At 37.3% G+C, this 19,800-nt stretch overlaps 1 protein-coding gene across 1 annotated transcript in view; it reads left to right on the top strand.

Annotated features, from left to right (window-relative positions):
* slc9a8 (solute carrier family 9 member 8) overlaps positions 1 to 18,457 on the top strand; it is a 31,704-nt gene extending 13,247 nt beyond the window's left edge. The window contains exons 5-16 of the mRNA XM_044114632.1: positions 1,877 to 1,960; positions 3,767 to 3,868; positions 4,074 to 4,108; positions 4,926 to 5,069; positions 10,584 to 10,725; positions 10,841 to 10,946; positions 11,042 to 11,158; positions 11,248 to 11,330; positions 11,421 to 11,532; positions 12,985 to 13,205; positions 13,806 to 13,952; positions 17,216 to 18,457. Coding sequence (XP_043970567.1) covers positions 1,877 to 1,960; positions 3,767 to 3,868; positions 4,074 to 4,108; positions 4,926 to 5,069; positions 10,584 to 10,725; positions 10,841 to 10,946; positions 11,042 to 11,158; positions 11,248 to 11,330; positions 11,421 to 11,532; positions 12,985 to 13,205; positions 13,806 to 13,952; positions 17,216 to 17,329 — 1,407 coding nt within the window. The 3' untranslated portion in view covers positions 17,330 to 18,457. The remainder of the gene's footprint in view (positions 1 to 1,876; positions 1,961 to 3,766; positions 3,869 to 4,073; positions 4,109 to 4,925; positions 5,070 to 10,583; positions 10,726 to 10,840; positions 10,947 to 11,041; positions 11,159 to 11,247; positions 11,331 to 11,420; positions 11,533 to 12,984; positions 13,206 to 13,805; positions 13,953 to 17,215) is intronic.
* The last annotated feature ends 1,343 nt before the right edge of the window (positions 18,458 to 19,800 follow it).

The following is a 19,800-nucleotide window of genomic DNA, read 5'->3' as shown; positions in this document are numbered from 1 at the left end:
ACTAATAAATCCAAAAAGCATAATATAGGATGACATGGTATCTTCAGAGATCTTGCTAAAACCTTGCATCAATATCAGTGTTGAGTGATCAGATTTCAAGCATCCTGGTCTGAATACGTCATTCAGACCAGGTACTTTAATGTGTCCTGAGTAGACACATGAACCAGATCTCACTAACTGTGCTGTGTGCAAATAAACACAGAGAGAAGACAGATAGAATTTTCTTATGAAGGTTTCCTTCAGATGTTTTTTTTACATATAATAATATATTATATTAATATAATATAGAGCGAGATGGTATTTATTCAGCAGCCTGGCTGCTGAGAGACCGTGCTCTCTTTTACGACGTCCAGTTCTTTAAGGAAAGTCTGCCTTTCTTGAAAATGCATTTGAATCATTCCTGAGAAGGAGAAGCCAATTTCTCCTTCTCTGTTAGCCATTGTGGGTATGGAATTAAAAAATTACAATTATTAATGTCCACAGTACAGATTGCTGAACACATCCTTTACTAGCTAAATTTGTGGCTGATGCAGTTGTTCTGATCATCCAATCAAAGCTTAGAAAATGTCTGACAAATGTGGGCCATCGAGCAGGTGCTGTGAGGGGAATCTGTAAGCTGGTTAAAAGAACAGTTCCCCTACTATATCGATTACAGGACCTAGGCTTGCTCTATGGATTGTGAAGACCCTGGGCAGATTAGATTAACCTTGGCAACACAGAGAGACTGAAATCTGGTTGAAAGTGCACTAAATTTAATTGAACAAACATTAAATTTTAAGTTATAGATATATTTGTTAGGGTTTTCTGGAGAGAAGATTTTTCAGGCCCTGACAACCCACCACTGGTAGGTCATTAGGAAACTTTTAAAACTGCTGATGTCAGAGTTTTTGTGCTGTGACCACAAAAGCCCTCCGAACCCCTTCTCGTAAACCTTAATTTTGTGATATTTTCATAGCAGTTGTAAGATACTTATAAGTTTAAAATTAGATTTTTGACTGGCCAATACAAGGCTTCTGATTCAGATCTTAGAAGTATTTTTGTGAATGTGCCCCTGTACTTTTTTGTTAATATCGAGGCGATTGTTGTCATCGCTAGCTACTTGTGGACTTATTGAGGTGGAGAGTCAGGCTCCACCAGCTGTCAAAAAGAACTTCTATTAAACAAAGGGGGAGATTGTTTAGCAGCTGCAGCAAACACTCACTCGCCTGTTTTCTGTTTCTCTGCTAGAAAACAGTGCCAGCGTCTACCTGGAGTAAGAAGATGAAAAACTCTTGCATGCATAATGCCTTTTGATTTTTGTTTTACAAACATGAATTTTGCACAGAATAGGTACATGCACACACAACTACACACATGTCGCTACTACAAAAACACAGAGAGTAACGCACGGGCACATGATGCCAAAGCCTTATCTGGGCGGCTGGCCCATTTTTCTGGGAAGCAACAATGACTTCATTATACTGCAGAAATAATCACAGAGCTAAGGTCACTGGGATACTGTGTGTGCATGCGTGGGCTTGTTTCTGTGTTTGTGAATGAATAAGACACTTGGAGATTAAAAACAGAATTATTAGAAATTTACAGCCGTTTTTAGGGGATGTGTTGCTAATGGAGGTTGAAGGCATGTGTTGGCAGGCAGGTATGCCTCCTGACAAGCAGCTGATGTCTGCGTGTGGTCATCCTGAAGTCAGCTTTGTAAGATGAAAAGATGTTAGTAGTTGCTCATTGCTTTATGTCGATTGTTGGTTTATTAGCTGCTGTTTCTGAATGTTATGCACTTTCTAATTCTTGCTGGGACAACTCGGAGCCAAAGTTGATTGTTTCATGCGTATTTTTAATGTGCTTCTTCTTTTGCCTTTCTGTCTTTCTTCTCAAGGAGGAAGAAATGTTTCGACCCAACATGTTTTTCCTCCTGCTTCTTCCACCCATCATATTTGAATCTGGATACTCTTTACATAAGGTATGGTCACATTTTTAACTGTTCACCCTTATTTCCAGCACATACCACTTGATGAGTTAAAGGGGCAATTCCTGGTTGAACCTGTGGGCAAAATTTGGAAAATGCAAATAAAAAGTGCAGTTTATGTAAGTGGTAGTTGGTAAAACAATAATTACTCCAGGAAAAATGAGGCAACAATGTGCTGATCGAGCATGCAACTCACAAAGAATGATATATCATATGGTTTTGGGTTGGGCTGCCTTCTGACTGAAAAGTCAATACAGTTGGGTGTGCTTAGTTTCTGTGGGTTATTATTCATGTTCTCATCCTCATCTGAAGCCTCCTGTTTAAAAAGGCTGCTGAATGGCAGCCATTGCCATGCCTGTCTACAAACAGTGGCCAAGTTTACATATGCAGCAACGATCCATTCTTACTGGGACCACTGGTAGCCATATCTTTAACTGCTGGAACATAATTGTGTGAATGCTTAGAAGATTAATTCAGTGGGGAAAACACCACCTCACAGGACAGCTGTGTTTTACAAAATGTTTCACACTTTTTACCACATTTCTTTTAATACTTTGTAAAACCTAATTTTCTAAAACAATAGCATTTAATCTTTTCCTGTTGCATTTTACAAGGTTGGAACAAACAGGGATGTTTTTTGACTATTTCTCCACTTTCTTTTAAACGTCTAAAATTCCCAATCCTCTATTTTACATTCGTCATTGTTTTTTTAAATGGGATGTAAATTTAGTCCGGGGATATTTAAATGCAGGCCTTGAGGTTCTATGTCCTGAAGCATATAGATCTGTCTCTGGTCAAACATACATGAGTGAAATGACTGAATCACCTCCTCAGTATGCACTCAGGTTCCCCAGAGTCCTGCCAATTCCCTCAGCATTTGACTAAGGTGTGTTTAAGCAAAAACGCGTCTTAAAGTTGCAGAACCCCGGACCTAAAGTCCTGGAGTTGAAGGCCACTCTAGCCACAGAAGAAAGGTTTAGTGTGTTTGCATTTTATGGGATGTGTTGGGATTTCTGGGTTAACCATGAACCATTTCTGGGTTAAACTTTCACATGTATTTTGAATCATTCATCTGCACAAGTGAAAATTGGTCACACTAAATTGTCTAACGTTGGAGTGACCAATTAACTTGACAGCCTCTTTGTTGGGCTGTGGGAGGAATGCAGAACCTGGAAAGAACCCAAGAATTTTAACTCTTTGCAGAAACGCTACCGGTCAGATTTCAAACACAGAACCTTCTTTCTGTAATTCAACAATGCAGCCTGTGTCATAGTTATGTTCCAGGAACAGGAAGTTGTGGAATTATATTTAAGCATTTCCAGACACAAACTGAATTCATAAACTGAAATGTAAATAACAGGAAATATTGCATTTTTATTTATTTTAGATGACTCTTAGGGTGCCAGTCAGTGTGGCAGTAGGAATTCTATAATTAGAATGTTTCTTAATGTGGGATTTTCATTATCAGTTGAAAACATGTACTTGAATTCATGTTATATATTTTTTTATGTCCTATGTATGAATATACTACTGTGATTAAATAAAAAAACTTTCTAATGTTTTTGTGTGCATATCTGTATTTGTACCTTGAGTATCAATCAATTTAGGAGTGACAGTGAGTTATTGTCAGGTACAAATCATTTCATATACCCACAGTCTTTTTTTTTTTTTTTTACACACATATGTACCTGTACTGTGGCCTACCTTTCATTATAATTCTGGACACGTTATATAATGGTGCTATTCGACATTGCCTATTGTCCATGAATATCTGAGCTCTGTATTTGTGTGTGTATTCAGGGTAACTTTTTCCAGAACATTGGCTCCATCACCCTCTTTGCTGTGATTGGTACGGCTATCTCTGCCTTCATAGTGGGCGGAGGTATCTACTTCCTAGGCCAGGTGAGACAACCAGCTGTCAACAAGGCTGGTATTTAGAGAAACATCATATTTTTAAAATTGCTATACCATTAATAAAATGTTAAGGGAAAACTGTTTTTTTTTTTCTACTAGAAAGCCAGATGTTAATGAATATGAAACTAGTGTCTGGATCATCATGTCCAGAATCTCTAAGTGGACCTTTGTCTTTTCCTTTTTTTTCTGACAGGCTGATGTGATTTATAAGATGACCATGACTGATAGGTAAGGTTTGAATAAAACCATTTGCAATTTTGTTCATGTAAAAGAAAATATTTCATGCATAAACATTGTTTCTTTCCATAATTACATTAAAGTAAACTTTAGGATGATGTCCTTTGCTCACACAAACAGCTTACTATGAACATGGTTCCTTCTGACTGAATGGTTCTAGAAAGTAAGATGATATATCAGTCAGACGTGTCGCACAAACAGAACATAATTACGTACTCATGTGTTATTGTTATTGGTTGTTCAAAATTTTTTCTTGGTCCACAATCAAAGGTGTGTAACTTGGCATGAGGCACAATGTTTGCTATTCATATTCTTGCCAGTAAGGAGGATATTTTTTTCAGCCTTCCTGCTTGCATGGTTTTGTACGATTGGTCACAAACTGCTCAAACTATAGTTTCTGATATAATTTGCAGAATAAATCCTTAAAAACCAACAAACAAATGTTTGTTGAACGTGCCTGAACACCTTTGACAAAACACACTCTTTTCTGCTCCCAAAGATCTGTAGTATTTTTAGCCGTGGTAAATTATTTTAACTTCTCCTCTTTGTGAATGAAGCCTGAATTTCTGTAAATGTCTTCTGATATTTTAACAGTCAAATTTGCTTTCAATCCAACTTCCTTGTTCAGGTCACAAATGTTTTTTTCATGTGCACGCTAGAGTTCTTAAAAGTTGGAAAACTTGTTTTGCATTTGGCTGTTTTATGCTTATGTTTGGGTCCTTTGCTTCACAGATACCATTACGTTAAAGTTATTTTAATTTGTTATAGCACAATCTTCTCTTTCTAATCTTCTTCAATCACACTGCAGCTTTGCTTTTGGATCTTTGATCTCAGCTGTGGACCCTGTTGCCACTATTGCCATATTCAATGCTCTCAACGTGGACCCAGTCCTCAACATGCTGGTGTTTGGGGAGAGTATCTTGAACGACGCCGTCTCCATCGTTCTCACCAAGTAAGAGTCTTTAAGCTCGTCCACACTTTATGATGACACAGATTGACATTACCAACTGACTTCATGATGACACACATAGAGTGTATTTATCCAAAACAACATTTCCAGAAGTTCATAATACTCAGACATTACATAAAGTTATAGGTAGTGCATGGTAGATACATTTTTTTATAGACACAATTAAAGATACAACTGTAGCCTCTTAGCACTTTTATTACTTGTACTTTACTTCACATTACAGATAAAACTGTGGGACGTTATGGTAAAGCATCATTCGGAAGAGACACAAAGTCCCATTCAACAAAACTCTTATAGACTTTCTTATTATGAGATTAATTATTGTTAGATATATCACAGTTCTCGTCAGAAGTTATAACTGTAACAGCAGTAGCTGTAACCTCTACAGCTTCTGGCTTCACTTCTTCCTTAACTTCCATTTCCTTTTCACTCGCTTTTTAATTCTTGGTCTTGTAGTTTGACTTTCAACAACAGTTTGCTTACTTTATATTAGAAAGTATGCTCTTAATGCCTAAACCAATCAAAATGCTCAAAAGAATGCATTTCGTCAGCCAGCCAATCAGTGACAATCTCTGTGATTGAAAAAGTGGCTGTACGGAATTATCAATAAACCAAGGTTTTGTGTTTTCAAATCTTTTTTCATAGCATTAGATTTGCATTATTAGATGCAACTTAGTCAAAATGTCAGTCTATTTAAAATGTTTTTGTTGAACTGTCTTCAGTTTTTTTTTTTTTTTTTTTTTTAATTATGAGGATCTCTAGTGTCTTCAACATAACATACCTCTGACAAGTACGGTAGATGTATTTGTTTTGCTTTTATTTAATTTTTGAATACAATAGGTTTTACCTTATTTTTTTCTTTTGGGATTCCAGAATAAAAGAGATCTGGATACTGACTACAGTTGTTAGATTTTTGTTTATTTTCTAGTAAATTTTCTAAGTCCTTCCGCTTTGCTATTATACACGACTTTATGTTGGTCTCTCATATGAAATCCAAATAAAATAAATCAGTTTGTGGCTGTAATGAGTTCAATTTTGAGAAAGTTCTAGGGGTGTTAATACTATTACAAATCACTGAACGTATAAAAACACCAAGTTGTTTTTACAGAATCTAACTGATGCATAAATCATGTATTTATAGCCTTATAACTCAGAATGTTTTCATCTAGCTTTGTTTAAACTCACATTTAGTTGGGTCCAGTGGAATAAGGTGCAATTTTTAAATCTATTGAAGCAGAAAAGAACCCAGAAATTGTCATAACAGTTTTGGGAAATATTTTATTATAATGCATAATTTACAAAAAGAGATACTCGTCTTAAAAGGGGTTAGCTGGGTGTACCTTTAACCTAAATTTTCAAACACTGTTGCTATGATGATTAGACAGTACTTGTAGATCATGAAACATTTTTTTTAACCTAACTGGTGACAATATTGCTGTATGTTTCATTAACATGAAGTCAAAGGCATAGTTTTGAAAAAGCTAATATAAATGACCACAGCAGGTGATCTTAGAAATATCTCACCTCCACATGTGAGTTAAAGCTTGTCAAAAAGGGCCTTTAGATATTCATTGATTAAAGAAGGCTAAAAGGAATCTCCATGGTAACTGCCATAGTCGTTGACACAGTGTTCACACAAGGTTTTTCTCAGCAGTTTCTTATATTGACAGGGAGTCATAATTGTGACTAGTTAGAGAAGAGGTTTTTGCAGAATTGTTTACACCTCTTGAACTTTGCTACATTTTGTGTACTATTACAACTGAGAAATGTAATATGTTTAATTGGGACATTTTAATTCTTTAAAGGAGCAGTATCATGTAAAATCAACATTTTTGAGTTTTATGTCATGTTGTAATGTTATACCCTGGTCAAAACATGCCTTGATGCAAATCAAGTGTTGCATCGATTCTTTCACGGATGTGTAAAAAATTATTTGATCACCCGTGGCAACCGTTCTGCTGTCCAAGATGTCTCTGTGAGCCTAGTACCCAGAGTTCGAGACACAGCTCTTCCTTAGAGCTTCACTTTCTAAGCTTCTGAGTTTTCGCCTCACAGAGCGCCCCCACTCAGTTCCTGCAGACTAGCCAGCAGCAATTTGCAAATATCTGGTGGAACTGCACAGTTGCTAAGCCCGTTTCACGTGCTACTTCTTAGTGCAGCAATGTTGTATCAATGTTGTTAAAGGGCTAATGGAGAAGTTAACATAGCAGTTACTTGATGTAGTTATAAAATGGTTTTCCCTGGAGAACACATAATACTGTCCCTTTAAGGAACTTAAACAGCTCGGTTTTTGTTACTCTGCATGTTGATTCCGGACTATAACTTCATATCAAGTTAGCTTGAGGCAATGTTGTAGAAGTAAAAAATACCTTTTTACAGTTTTTGGTGAAAATTTGCAATAAACACACAACTATGCATTAGCAAAAAATTAATAAAGTGCTGTTGCTTTTGAGTGAATGTAGAATCACAATAAACTTCAAGGACTTTGCAGGTTCTAAAGAAAATATCAGACTTTGAACATACCAAAGTAGTAAGGTCAATGTAGCATTCAAAAGTAAAAATAGGAGGACGCAGCAGCACAGCAATCAAGATGTCACCATCCATTTAAATTGACAGGCTGTTCACGCTGAGCATTAATCAGAGCAGCCAATCAGCACATGGTATCTCCAGAGGAACTACAAAGATCTACAGCTCTGTTTGGAGAATCAGTTGACAGGTCAGCCAGGCATGCGGTCTAGTCAGTTTTGAGAGTCACAAGAAGAAAGCCAATGGAAAACTTATTTGCACTTTACCACAAACCTTCCAAAAACAAACTGAAAACACTTTGGTTAGGGGAGACAAAAATAAATCTTCTGGCCTGCATAAAGTCTAACACTGCGTTTTTCCCTAAAGTTTGCTTTGGAATATCACATAAAAAACCCAATAAAGTCCATGCAGGCTTTATTAAGACAAATTGAAGAATTTTAAGGGATATAAATAAGCACAGTGTTTATTTATTCTTAGTTGTTTTCTTATTTATAAAGACTAGCTTTTTAAATTTTTCTGCTTAAGGCTCTGAAGCAAAATTTCTGGGAAAGTGTTAACCACGGCTGTGTGTGCACATGGTTCAGGTTTCAGACGTCGCTCTTCTCATTCATTTTAAGTGAGGCGACATCTTGCTTGCTTCTTACTGACCCTGCTTGAATTTGTAGGGTGAGACACAGTCTAATATTTAACTAATTCCATGAATCAGATTAAATGGTAGTGTGAATGATCTACAGTGTATATATATATATTTTTTTCTTTAATTTAAATTAAAGAAATATTTTATCTAGAAAATCATCTAATTTTCTAGAGAAACTTGGTGATTATATTTAACAATCATCACGTAAATATTTCCTTCTGCCTTGTCAGTGGCATAATTCTATATATTAAGGTCAAAGTTTTATGGTAAATATTTTTGTCCTTTTTCTGATCACAACACCACACCCTCTTTTAAAAGTTTTATTATATATTTGAGTCCAGTAATCTGTACATTGATCAGTTTTTCTTTTACAGATTAAACTAGTAAGATTGTCTCGCTCCATCTGGTTCTTGAAGGTTACACATTAAACTGTGACAGGAAAGAAGGATGAGAATAGAAACAGTGATCTCTGTTATCTACTACCAGGAAGAAAAAAACAAACAAAAAACATCTCATCATCAAATCTCCCTGCCCTACCTTTGGACACATCCACATTGTCACCTGCTGAGGATTCATTTGCTTGAAACTTGACGTGTTAAATGTACAGTAGAGTGGCTTACACAGCATTCAGCCTTTCAGGGTTTTTATTTTGGATTTTCGTAGATAACTTTAGATGTTGAGAGATATGTTGATTTAAATGTCTTTGACACCAGACACTACTCTCTGTTTTTAGTTTCCACTCAGAGCAAAAGGACTGTTTGCACTTAATCAGCAAACATACTGAGCCGCAGACAGAAACTAGCTAGACGAGTTTCATGGAAACCAAGAATTTAGTTTGTTTGTAATCATCAGTGACATTCTATCCTCTAGTCTTTGTGTTCACTCTATACCCACCTTATCTCGCAGTTAGTTAATAGTGTAAAGTGATCTGAAGTGTCAAGGTGCCCCTGCAGAGTAAATGAAACCATTAATAATAGAAGGACTTAACAGACCTGGCAGTTTGTTTGCCGTTAACACCTCGCTGGGTGACTTTCTTAGAATTTTACTTTACGGTTGAACCAGATTGTTTACAGCAGCAGGGCAACTGGTTACTTCACTTTGCTATCTGATGATAAACAATACAAAGAGATTATTAGATATAGAGTATTGTACTGCTGTTGGTTACATAACTATATTTATCAATAATTACAAAACTTCTGGTATCTTATAGGTTTTAGGAGAGAAATAGGACATCTACTACCACCGCTTAAAAATGTATACATTACCTGGACATTTTTATTCTAAATATTCTTTAAAAGTTTAATAATACTGCGTGGGCAAACTTTCTCTGGTTTGTTTTTATTTAGGTTTGTGTCTGTGGGGTTACTATTATCTTTTTAAACTTGTTTTGATCAATAGTGCTGCTGACTTTCTGTTGACCTTTCATTTTCCTTATAAACTTTGAATTTGTTTCAGTTGTTTGGTTTCAATACCTGACCAGGAACACATATTAATTTAACTTGTTGTTCTAAACTGGGCCAATAATGGGAAAAAGAATAACTCCCAGGTGTGTAAAAAAACAAGTGCATCTGAAGAATTGTGCTGGTCTCGTTTAAATTTGAAAAACCTCCAGCGAAGATCTGACCAGTTTCCAGGTAGTAGAGCTCTTTCAAAATCTCCAAGTTGGCACAAATATTTTGCTGCTTTATTTGTGACATTTGCTTAGTTTACTGTTTTGACCTTTTCGGCTTGTAAAACAGGAAACACTTGCCTGGCTGATGGTTACAACCTACATACAGTCAATCTAAAACTGTATACTTTTTAAAAAGATTTTTAATGTCATGTATGTGTAGACACAACCACTCATCCTTTAAGTTTAAAAGCTTTTTTTTCCTGATTCATTGGCCACTATTTAGTGGCTTAGTAAACCAAAAAATATATATTTTCAAAAGACCTAAAAATGGTTTTCATGGCCATTTTCAAGGACTACAGAGACAGCTACCTTCTTGGAAGCAAATATAAATAACTTAAGAAGGACTCTTGACTTTTGCAGTGCTGATCATGGAAAAATAAATGATTGTGGCTTAGACAGCATCTAGGTCTTTTTTGAACGGGTAATTTCCCATGTCATGAAATGTACGAAAGGGTTATACAAAGTACCGTAATCTTTTTTTGTTTACCCAACAAGATTTTGATGATAGGATTACAAGCATATTTTAATCCGCTCATGGACTCTTCCACCAGCATCAGTGGTGGAGTTTTACTGCCCTCTCATGTCAGACTGAGGTATTACAACACAGAAGGTACAGGGATTTTGCCATCATCAATCATTCTCTCATTTTCTTGCTTTTCAGCACAGCAGAAGGCTTTTTTTCTCGCTCTGATAACTCCATGGTAACAGGCTGGGAGACTTTTGTGCAAGCGCTGGGGTATTTCCTGAAAATGTTCTTCGGTTCTGCTGCTCTAGGAACTCTGACTGGACTCATTTCAGCTCTTGTATCCTGACTGGTTTGCTGAGTGTGGCTCTTTACATATTTGTGCTTTACATATTTGTGCTTTACATATTTGTGTTTCCCTGCTTCAGTTTAAATTTCTTAACTCAGCTGTTTAGTTTCTAAAACACTTTGACTTGAGGAAGACGCCATCACTTGAGTTTGGCATGATGATCATCTTTGCGTATCTTCCTTATGGCCTAGCAGAAGGAATCAAACTCTCAGGTGGGCACACGTGTTAAAAGACATACACTTATACACACAGTTGCAAGTTTTCAGTTTATCTGCAGTTTTTGCTGAGCTCCTTCTCCCACCCACAGGCATAATGTCTATCCTGTTTGCGGGAATTGTGATGTCTCATTACACCCATCACAACCTTTCACCAATTACACAGATCCTCATGCAGCAGACGCTGCGCACAGTCGCCTTTATGTGTGGTGAGTAATTTCCTGCTTAGCTTCCTAGTTCTTCTCTTATTTCATTTCATTTGACATTTTCAGTTACTATTTTTAACTTCTGTCCACAGAGACTTGTGTGTTTGCTTTTCTTGGCCTCTCCATCTTCAGCTTCCCACATAACTTTGAAATATCCTTTGTCATTTGGTGCATCGTAAGTAGCTTTTATGCAAAGGTCAGCATAAAATGTTAATGTGAGTTGAGTTGGATTCAAAATGTTTGATTTCTGTGCTTCTCTGTGCAGGTCCTGATTCTTCTTGGCCGAGCAATCAACATTTTCCCTTTGTCTTTCTTGCTGAACTTTTTCAGAGATCACAAGATTACGCCAAAGATGATGTCCATCATGTGGTTTAGTGGTGAGATAATAATCCTGCAAGTTAATTTATTTTAAAATTCTTGATCAACCCACATCCTGTTAAAGTCCTTGGGCAACAAACTTGAAGAAATGATAGACAATTATTTCACAACACTGTTTGGCAAAAAACAGTTTTCAAAGAGTCCACACAAAAGCAAACTGAATTTCTGATATACACATATGTATTTAAAAAAAAACTAAATTCACAATATTACTGTCACTCACATGTTTTAAGACATCACTCCAAAAACATGGGAGCTCCATTTATTCCTCGCCTTACCGTTTTATGTGATTGGATTGTGGAAAACTTAGATGTGGGTAAAATCAGTAATCAGTCCATGATCACATTTCAGAATAGTCCAAAGTATCCCAAATATCTGGACCAGCAGTCTGTGTCAGGTGGACAGTGGCTGCAGTTGTGTTTTTTTATATTATTATAATTATAATAATAATAATAATAATAATTAATATTATTATTATTATTATTATTTGTGTACAGATATAAATAGTTGTGCTTCTTTATTATTATAGCGTTTGACAGTGCAAGTGTTAGATTAAACTGCAAATCTTTGCATGTGTGAATTACCGTTCCTTCTGTTGCTGAGTGTAAAAACCCCATCGTACTACAGGCCAGAAAAAAAAAAGTGAAAATAAGAAATAGTCACTCAGCCTTTTTGTTACATATACATAATTTATTCAGATAGGGGGGCTATAATGTAAAAGTGGCTTTGTTGAGCTTTATGTTATGTTATGTTATGATATTCCATCATCAAAAACATACCTGGAGTTTGATTCTTTCATGCATATTTGACGAATCCTCTAATTTTTGTGGCAGCCATTCTGGGGAGCCTAAACGCTTGCTCTCACAAAGAGGTTTGTGTCTGTTTCCACAAACCTCTTACTTGGAGCTGCAGTCTCCAGCTGAGTTTATACCACTCAGAGCACCTATCCACTGCGCTTTCCCCCCTCGGCTCCTCCAGACTAGCAGCAGCAGTAATTACCAAACATCTGGTGGAACTATGCATCTGCTGAGTGTCGGAAAGAGCAGGGGCCTCTTAAAGAGACAAAGGCCCAAAGGATGTCAAATTAAAAAGTCAATTTTTTAAGACTTGTTCGATGCATACAGCATTATATGTAACGTAGTTAGTTGATTGTGCTTTAAAATGAGACTATGTGGCTGAAAAATGAATAATTCTCTGTCATAATAGAAATATTAGATTGTGTGAACCTCAGTTCAAGTTATCTGTTTTATGATGTGCTTCATTTTAAAATCAGATGGCTTCATTAGGTGTAGTCATAGAATTTTCGTAACTTCTAAAAAGAAAATGTCATTCTCTATCTTCAGCTTCTCTTCTATTCACAGCCACATGATTATAGTAATTAAGACAAAAAATGTATTCAGTTTATGGAGAGTAGCAGCTTTTTGAATAAATCTTCATATTCTTTTTGCTAGGGTTGCGAGGTGCCATTCCTTATGCTTTGAGCCTCCATTTGGGCTTGGAACCCATCGAGAAGCGTCAGCTAATCGGCACCACAACCATCATCATTGTGTTATTTACCATCCTCTTCCTTGGGGGCGGGACAATGCCGCTCATCCGCATTATGGACATTGAAGACAGCCAGTCACGGCGGAAAAACAAGAAGGATGTTAATCTCAGCAAGACACAGAAAATGGTAATGAAATCAAAGCAGCCTTTTGGTTGGATGCATTGATAGTTTGCTGTCTCCCATCTATGCTAGCTGGGCCATCTTTTCATCTGCAATCTGGCCCTTTCTGCTCACCACAGAGTGGGAAACATCAAAGAGGTTGAATGTGGCTTTGTGATGAGGACACTGACTCAGCAGGGAGCAAAGCTCTCTCCCCACACAGATGCACTCCATGGCATCGATACAATTTCCTAGGAGCAAGAAGACCAGCCATTGTGTTAAATATTTCAGTTGCCTCTGATGGCTCTAACTCTAGATAATGGATCATTTATTAGATGTACATTCCACTGTTGGTGAGTCACTGTCAGCATTGAGTAGTGTGTCTGCCTTATGTCTCAACTATTTCCAAAGCTAACCATCAGCTGCCTAATAAAGTAAAGTCTTATTTTCCTCTATTACTCTTATATAAGACTGACATTAAATCTTTGTTTACCAACATCATTTTCAGTACTCTTTTAGGTTTTTTTCTTTTTTTTTTTACCCAGTGCTCATTCCTTAGGGCCTTTTTCCTTTTTATTTTATTCTGTATGCCTGACTGGCTTCTTTCTCCTTGGGTTTTGTCTCCAGGGTAACACCATTGATACAGAGCACCTATCAGAACTGACAGAGGAAGAGTATGAGGCTCAGATTTACCAGAGACAAGATCTAAAGGGCTTCATGTGGCTTGATGCAAAGTATCTTAACCCCTTCTTCACTCGCAGACTTACGCAAGAGGTAAGAAAAACTTGTGTAAGCTAGATATTCTCTATCTGTTCAACACAGTTTGTAGTTTTCCACTTGTACAACACTCACACAATTGATATGTTGTCAATTTTCCTGCTTAAGTTTGTCATGATTAAACCAGCTCTGTCAACGGTGATTAGTGTAAGACATGGAGAGATGCATATTTGGCTGTTTGGCTTTATGCAGTCTGTCAGTTTGTCTTGAAGTTCTGGTTTTATGCAAAATCTAGGAGTGAATGCAAGTCTCCAGCAGAAGTCTTTTGCACACTGGGACGACTGTGGCTCGGTCGGAAAAATATTCATCTTGAACTCTGAAGTTGTGGTTTTGATTTCCTCTTGCGGCGTGCAAATGGGCCTCTGCGCAATGCATTCATCTTGCCCGTAGATCAGCTTTCAGTGTATGAATGTGTGCTCGCTTGTGGGTGCAATTAGGTGAATATGCATCCAGTTTAAAGTGATTCAAGTCAACAGTGTGACTAGAAAAGCGCCAAATGAATTCAGTCCATTTATGGACAAGGTATTTGTTATCAAAGTACTTATAGAAGTTTGTATTTACATTACAGCCATAAACGTCACTGTATTGAATTCTACTTATTTTAGATGCACCCTTCTCCAACACACCTAGATCAAACACTTTTCACATTTGTAAAAACATAAAAAGGCTGCAGAAGTATCTATGGTGGAACAGTAAAGGCTTCAAATGCACAATTATCATTATGTAAACAGGACATCCATCCATCCATCCATTTGCTGAACACCCTTCGTCCCTAATGGGGTCAGGAGGGTTGCTGGTGCCTATCTCCAGCTGCGTCCCGGGCGAGAGGCGGGGTTCACCCTGGACAGGTCGCCAGTCTGTCGCAGTAAACAGGACATGTGAAACATAAAAAACTGGAATTGTCCTTCCTGTCCCCCTGTGGGCTGAACTGCTGTAGCACAGATGAAATCTTCCACGTGATCAGCCTGTTCTCCAAATTGCTCATAAGTTTTGATGATGTGATGTATTTGATTTTTAGCATAATCAAACACATCACTGCCTCAGAAAGAACATTCCCTTTCTTTTCCCCTCTAAAAGATAACTTTTGGTGATTAGTTGAGGTTCGTTCTGAGGACCTCACCTCTCTTTGCTACTCCACCCGGGTCTGCTACAGCAAGAAATCCTTAAAAGATTAAAGATCAGGGGATTTTGGTGTTGAGATCATCAAGTACGGTCTGAAGAGAATCACATTTCATCCTCTCACTCCTTTAGATGTATTCTGTGTGCAAAATGGAAGAATATTCTGTATTTGCCTGTGAGTGTGATGCACAGAAGTTGCCATCAAAACTTCACAAAACTTCAGTGGAATCAAAGAGGCACCTAAGCATTAAAAATGCAGACACATCACACAGAGCTAGACAGCTTGTCTCTGGGTGGCTGCTGAACATTGATGCTATGAATTACATGATGTAAAGGTACATCATCCCTCTACTCTAATCTTTGAAAAGTGACTTTTTAAAATTCTTTTATAATTCTCTCTGGACATGTTGTGACCTACAGCAAGAGACACTCCGAGATAAAATTCTGTTTCGTGGTGGAACCACAGATCATTGCTGCAAAGGGAGCACAGTAAGCAAATTAAGATGAGAAAACCATTTAGCAGTATTCCAGAAGTCTGAATGAGCTGCCCTGATTGTTTAACTGTAACATTAAAATCATTAGCCTAATTATTTATGTTTAAAAAAGGCTGTGATTGGTGTGTAACTAGAGTTTTTGGTTATTCCTTTGGGCCTCTTGCACTGAGACACACTGACAAATCTTGTTTCTCGTGTACTTTACTGCTTTAGGTTTTGTGATGGCAATCATCATTGCAATGAAGAAAGCTAATATAATTAATTGCAAAGTTAATGAAGTTCAACTTAATCACAAAAACCTTATTTGTGTCGTGTTTTAGCCCTGCAACAAAATGAGCTAATCAATAGATGGGGCAAAGTGTTACTGAGCAGTCTTCATTTTGACGGCACATTTTCATTAAATTTAGTCAAAACGTGTTTGGGGTTCGAATGCAATTTAGTTTCAATCCCAGTTCCATCCCCACTCTGACATTAAAAAGCTAACAATGAATTATGATTATAATAAGTAAAAAGTTACATTTTTGTCCATCTTGAAGAGTAAAGTGTTTTAGTTACGGCACCCATGATTACATTAATTGCATCTTCATCCTATTGAAAGCTATATTATATGCATGGATCATCTCATATTTACAAAGATAAATGTATATTTTTTATTTTTTATTTTCTTAACAGCCTCTTAAAGCAGAGAAATCAGTCACATTTTGTGCTTACTTGTGGACTTCCTGCTCTTGTTTCACTCTCCCTTCTGTTGTCCATGTGGGGTTGGTGACAGTCTCTGCAGTAGTCAGTCAGTCAACTCCTAATAATTGACACACACCTTAGTAGAAAATGTGCTAACTGCAGATGAAGCGCTTTTCTCTACCAAAATTATCTGTGTTGACCTGGTATAAGGCAAAAAAAGAAAGAAGCAAACTAGAGTTTCAGCAGAAGGAAAGCTGCAACAAGCTGAATTTCTGCAGCTTGTTGCAGCTCTGAACGTGTCAGTCGTGTTGCTGCAGCCTCGTCAGTCGAGCGCCAACCTTCATTGATATTTTGCTCTGTTAATCCCAAACCACCTCATCGTGGTGGATCATATCTTATCCACTTTACTTTCCCTTTATGGTTCAAAACTGGATCACTATATGATGACATTAGTAACATCTCAGAAGGCAAAAGTTTAGGAAAAGGACAAATTATAGAAAATTATGCAAAGCACAAGTAGGTAATGTGACATCTCTAGAAGCTCATAAATTATTTCTTCTGTTTAAAAAAAAAAAAAAAAGTCTCCCAGTCCTGCATCTGCTGTGGGGTATCACTTACAGTTCTAGTCACACCATGATAAAGTGTTGCTGAGCTGAACATTATGATAAAGCAAACATTGTCAGTGCTGAAGTTCTAAGTTTAGTCAAACTTGCAAGTTTTAATATTTTATGAAGATTTCTCACACCATTGACAAAAAATAAAATATTAGGTGTTTTAGTCACCTACTCCAGTTTCTGTGGTTAAACTGGAAGAAATTATCTACCCAGGAAATGTAGTTTCAGTGCTGAACTGCTGTATACAAGCTTCAGTCTTTTCGTCACTTCCTCTTTTTCTAAAACAGTGCAGATAAACAAATTTGATCATCTGTGTTCCTGCTTGCTGATGTGTGCAACGTGTGTCTCACAGGACTTGTTACACGGACGGATCCAGATGAAGACGCTGACCAACAAGTGGTACGAAGAAGTCCGCCAGGGACCGTCGGGCTCTGAAGATGACGTAGACGAAGCTGAACTTCTTTGAACAATTTAGCTTCTATCAAAACAGATATTATCTGTCCTTGGCTGTGAATTTGTCTTTCAGTGAAGGCATGATTTGTTTTTGCTGTTAGTCAAAGGAAGCTCGTATTTCTTCACCTGCTACTAAATTCATGTTTTTGAAAGATCTTTAGGCAGTGAAGGTGGAGAATTGTTTCTCTGTGGTTAAACTGGAAGAAATGATCTACCCAGTAAATGAAGGGAAATTATAACACTGGATAAAAAAGAAAAAACATATTCTATTATTAGTTTCTTAATATTATTGAACAGATGGGGTGTTTTACTGGGTTTGGTTTTCTTTGAACAGCACACAGGGACGTGTTTAGATTATTATCATTTTTCGGCAAAGAAACTGTGACGGGACGTTTTTCTTATGTGAATCATCACTGCGACACATTTTTCCTCTGTGTCTTTGAATTTTGTGTTATCAGTATTTGGTTAAGTTCCCCTTAAAGTAAAAGTTTTACTTGGGATCAGAAAGGAGAAGTAAAAATACGTCTTGCTTCCAGCAAGATTTCAAAAGTGGAATTTTTAATTGGCTACATGTTTGTGTATCTCCTTGTTTACCAGCAGTAATTCTCTCTGTGCCTCTTCCATTTTTTTAGCTTTAAGGTGTCCGAGTAAATTTATTTTAAAAAACATATAGGTAAACCATATGCCGTGAAGCTGAAATGCAAATGACGAGTGGGCTCCCCCCCTCAGCAACAAGGCAGCCGAGATAAATTCAGAAGAAAGTTAAAACAAGTGAGACGTGTCGAGGAAAAGTAGCCATTTTAATTAGAAACCATAGTAACGACAGCATGATTATGCCCCAGAAAATTGGAAATTACTTTCCTTTCGGAGTGTGATACCTGCACTTATTTTCATTTTCTGGTACATTTTCTGAATCTACACTGTGTCTGAACCTGGCCTTGGAGGCTTCCTTATGCATTTTGCAAACAGATGCATACATATGAATGTGGGGTAAAGGGTATTGTCATGTCCATTGCTGCTGTTTTCTTTATTTATGAGAGGTTTATCTACTTTTTGTTCAATTTTGTACATATTCTGTGACTACCACAGGATTACTGGAAAAGAAAGGAGCTATAATAAATTAAATCTTATATGCACTAAATTCTGCACACTTTTTCTTCTTCAAAATCATCAATGTCTGAGGAGGATCATGGATCTCAAATTAAAATATGAAAAGTTGATTTTGGTAATTCAGTTAGAAAAATAAATAAATCAGAGACCCGTTTAGATTCTTTACACACAGAGGGACATATTGAAAGCACTTACTTACTATTTTAATGGAGATGATTACGGCTTCTAATTTCTGAAAATCCAAATCCTGCTAGTTTTCAGTTAACAGATGTCTTGAGACATTAATAGAATTACAGAAGTTTGTAGAAGTTCAGTGTATTCCCTTAATACTGTTCTTCTTTTGAATGAATTACTGCAATACTGTCAATGTAAGCCTGTGATTGCCGAGAAGCCCATGTTGCTTTAACAATAGCAGCTACTAACAGCTCGTACCCTTTATGAGTCTGGTGTCTCTCATCTTCCTCTTAGCAATGCTCTGTAGATTCTCTCTGGGACTTAGGTAACCAGAGCTAACTGACCAATCAGTCATAGTCAAACCATGGTCATTAAAGCAGGTACCGCTACTTTTGGCAAAGGGCAGAACCTGCTGGAAAATTAAATCAGGATACCCATAAAGCATAGCTGCAGAGGGAAGCATAAGGTGCGCTGACATTTCCTGGCAAGCCGCTGTGCTGTCTTTGGACTTGATGAAGCACCATGGACCGACACCAACAGATGATGTGGCTGCCAAAATCATCATTGACTGTGGAAGCTTCGCATTGGACTACATATTATGTGCTTTGTTGTGGAGCTTGACTTCCAAATGAAAAGCAGAAATTTGGAACATCTGATAAGAGACTAGAGCAGAGATCCTCAAATCCAGGCCTCAAGGGCCGGCGTCCTGCAGGTTTTATACGTGACTCCGCTTCACTACGCCTGAGTCAAATGATCCGGTCATAAGCAGCACTCTGGAGGATTTGAGTGGAGCTCATTCAGCCATGTGATTGAAATGTGTCTGCCTTGTGGATTGCGTCCAAAGTTCAGATGGGTTTTACTTTACAATCCTCTCCAGGAAGCAGGTTGTCAGTGACTTTGCTGGTATCTAAGTCTAGATAACCTTTGTGTATCAAATAAAAGTTTTACCTATTTAAATAGAGGAACAGAATTTTTGGTTCTAAATTAGCCAAGTTGAAACTTTAGTTGAAAGTGCCTTTTCAAGAGACTTGAATCAATTAAGGTTGCACTCAAACTGAAAACCTTCAGCTGTCCCCACTAATTGATCATTATTCGGATGGTTTTCCATTTCACTTTCCATTTTCTTTTCATATGATGTCTGAGGTAATTAGCTGATAGATTGCATGAAGTGGGAGATTACAAGGAGTCTGGACCGGACTG

The sequence above is a fragment of the Gambusia affinis genome, linkage group LG01 (assembly GCF_019740435.1).
Source record: "Gambusia affinis linkage group LG01, SWU_Gaff_1.0, whole genome shotgun sequence".
In the NCBI taxonomy this organism is placed as follows: domain Eukaryota; kingdom Metazoa; phylum Chordata; class Actinopteri; order Cyprinodontiformes; family Poeciliidae; genus Gambusia; species Gambusia affinis.
The sequence above is the reverse complement of the archived record's forward strand: the minus strand, read 5'-3'. Positions and strand labels throughout refer to the sequence as shown.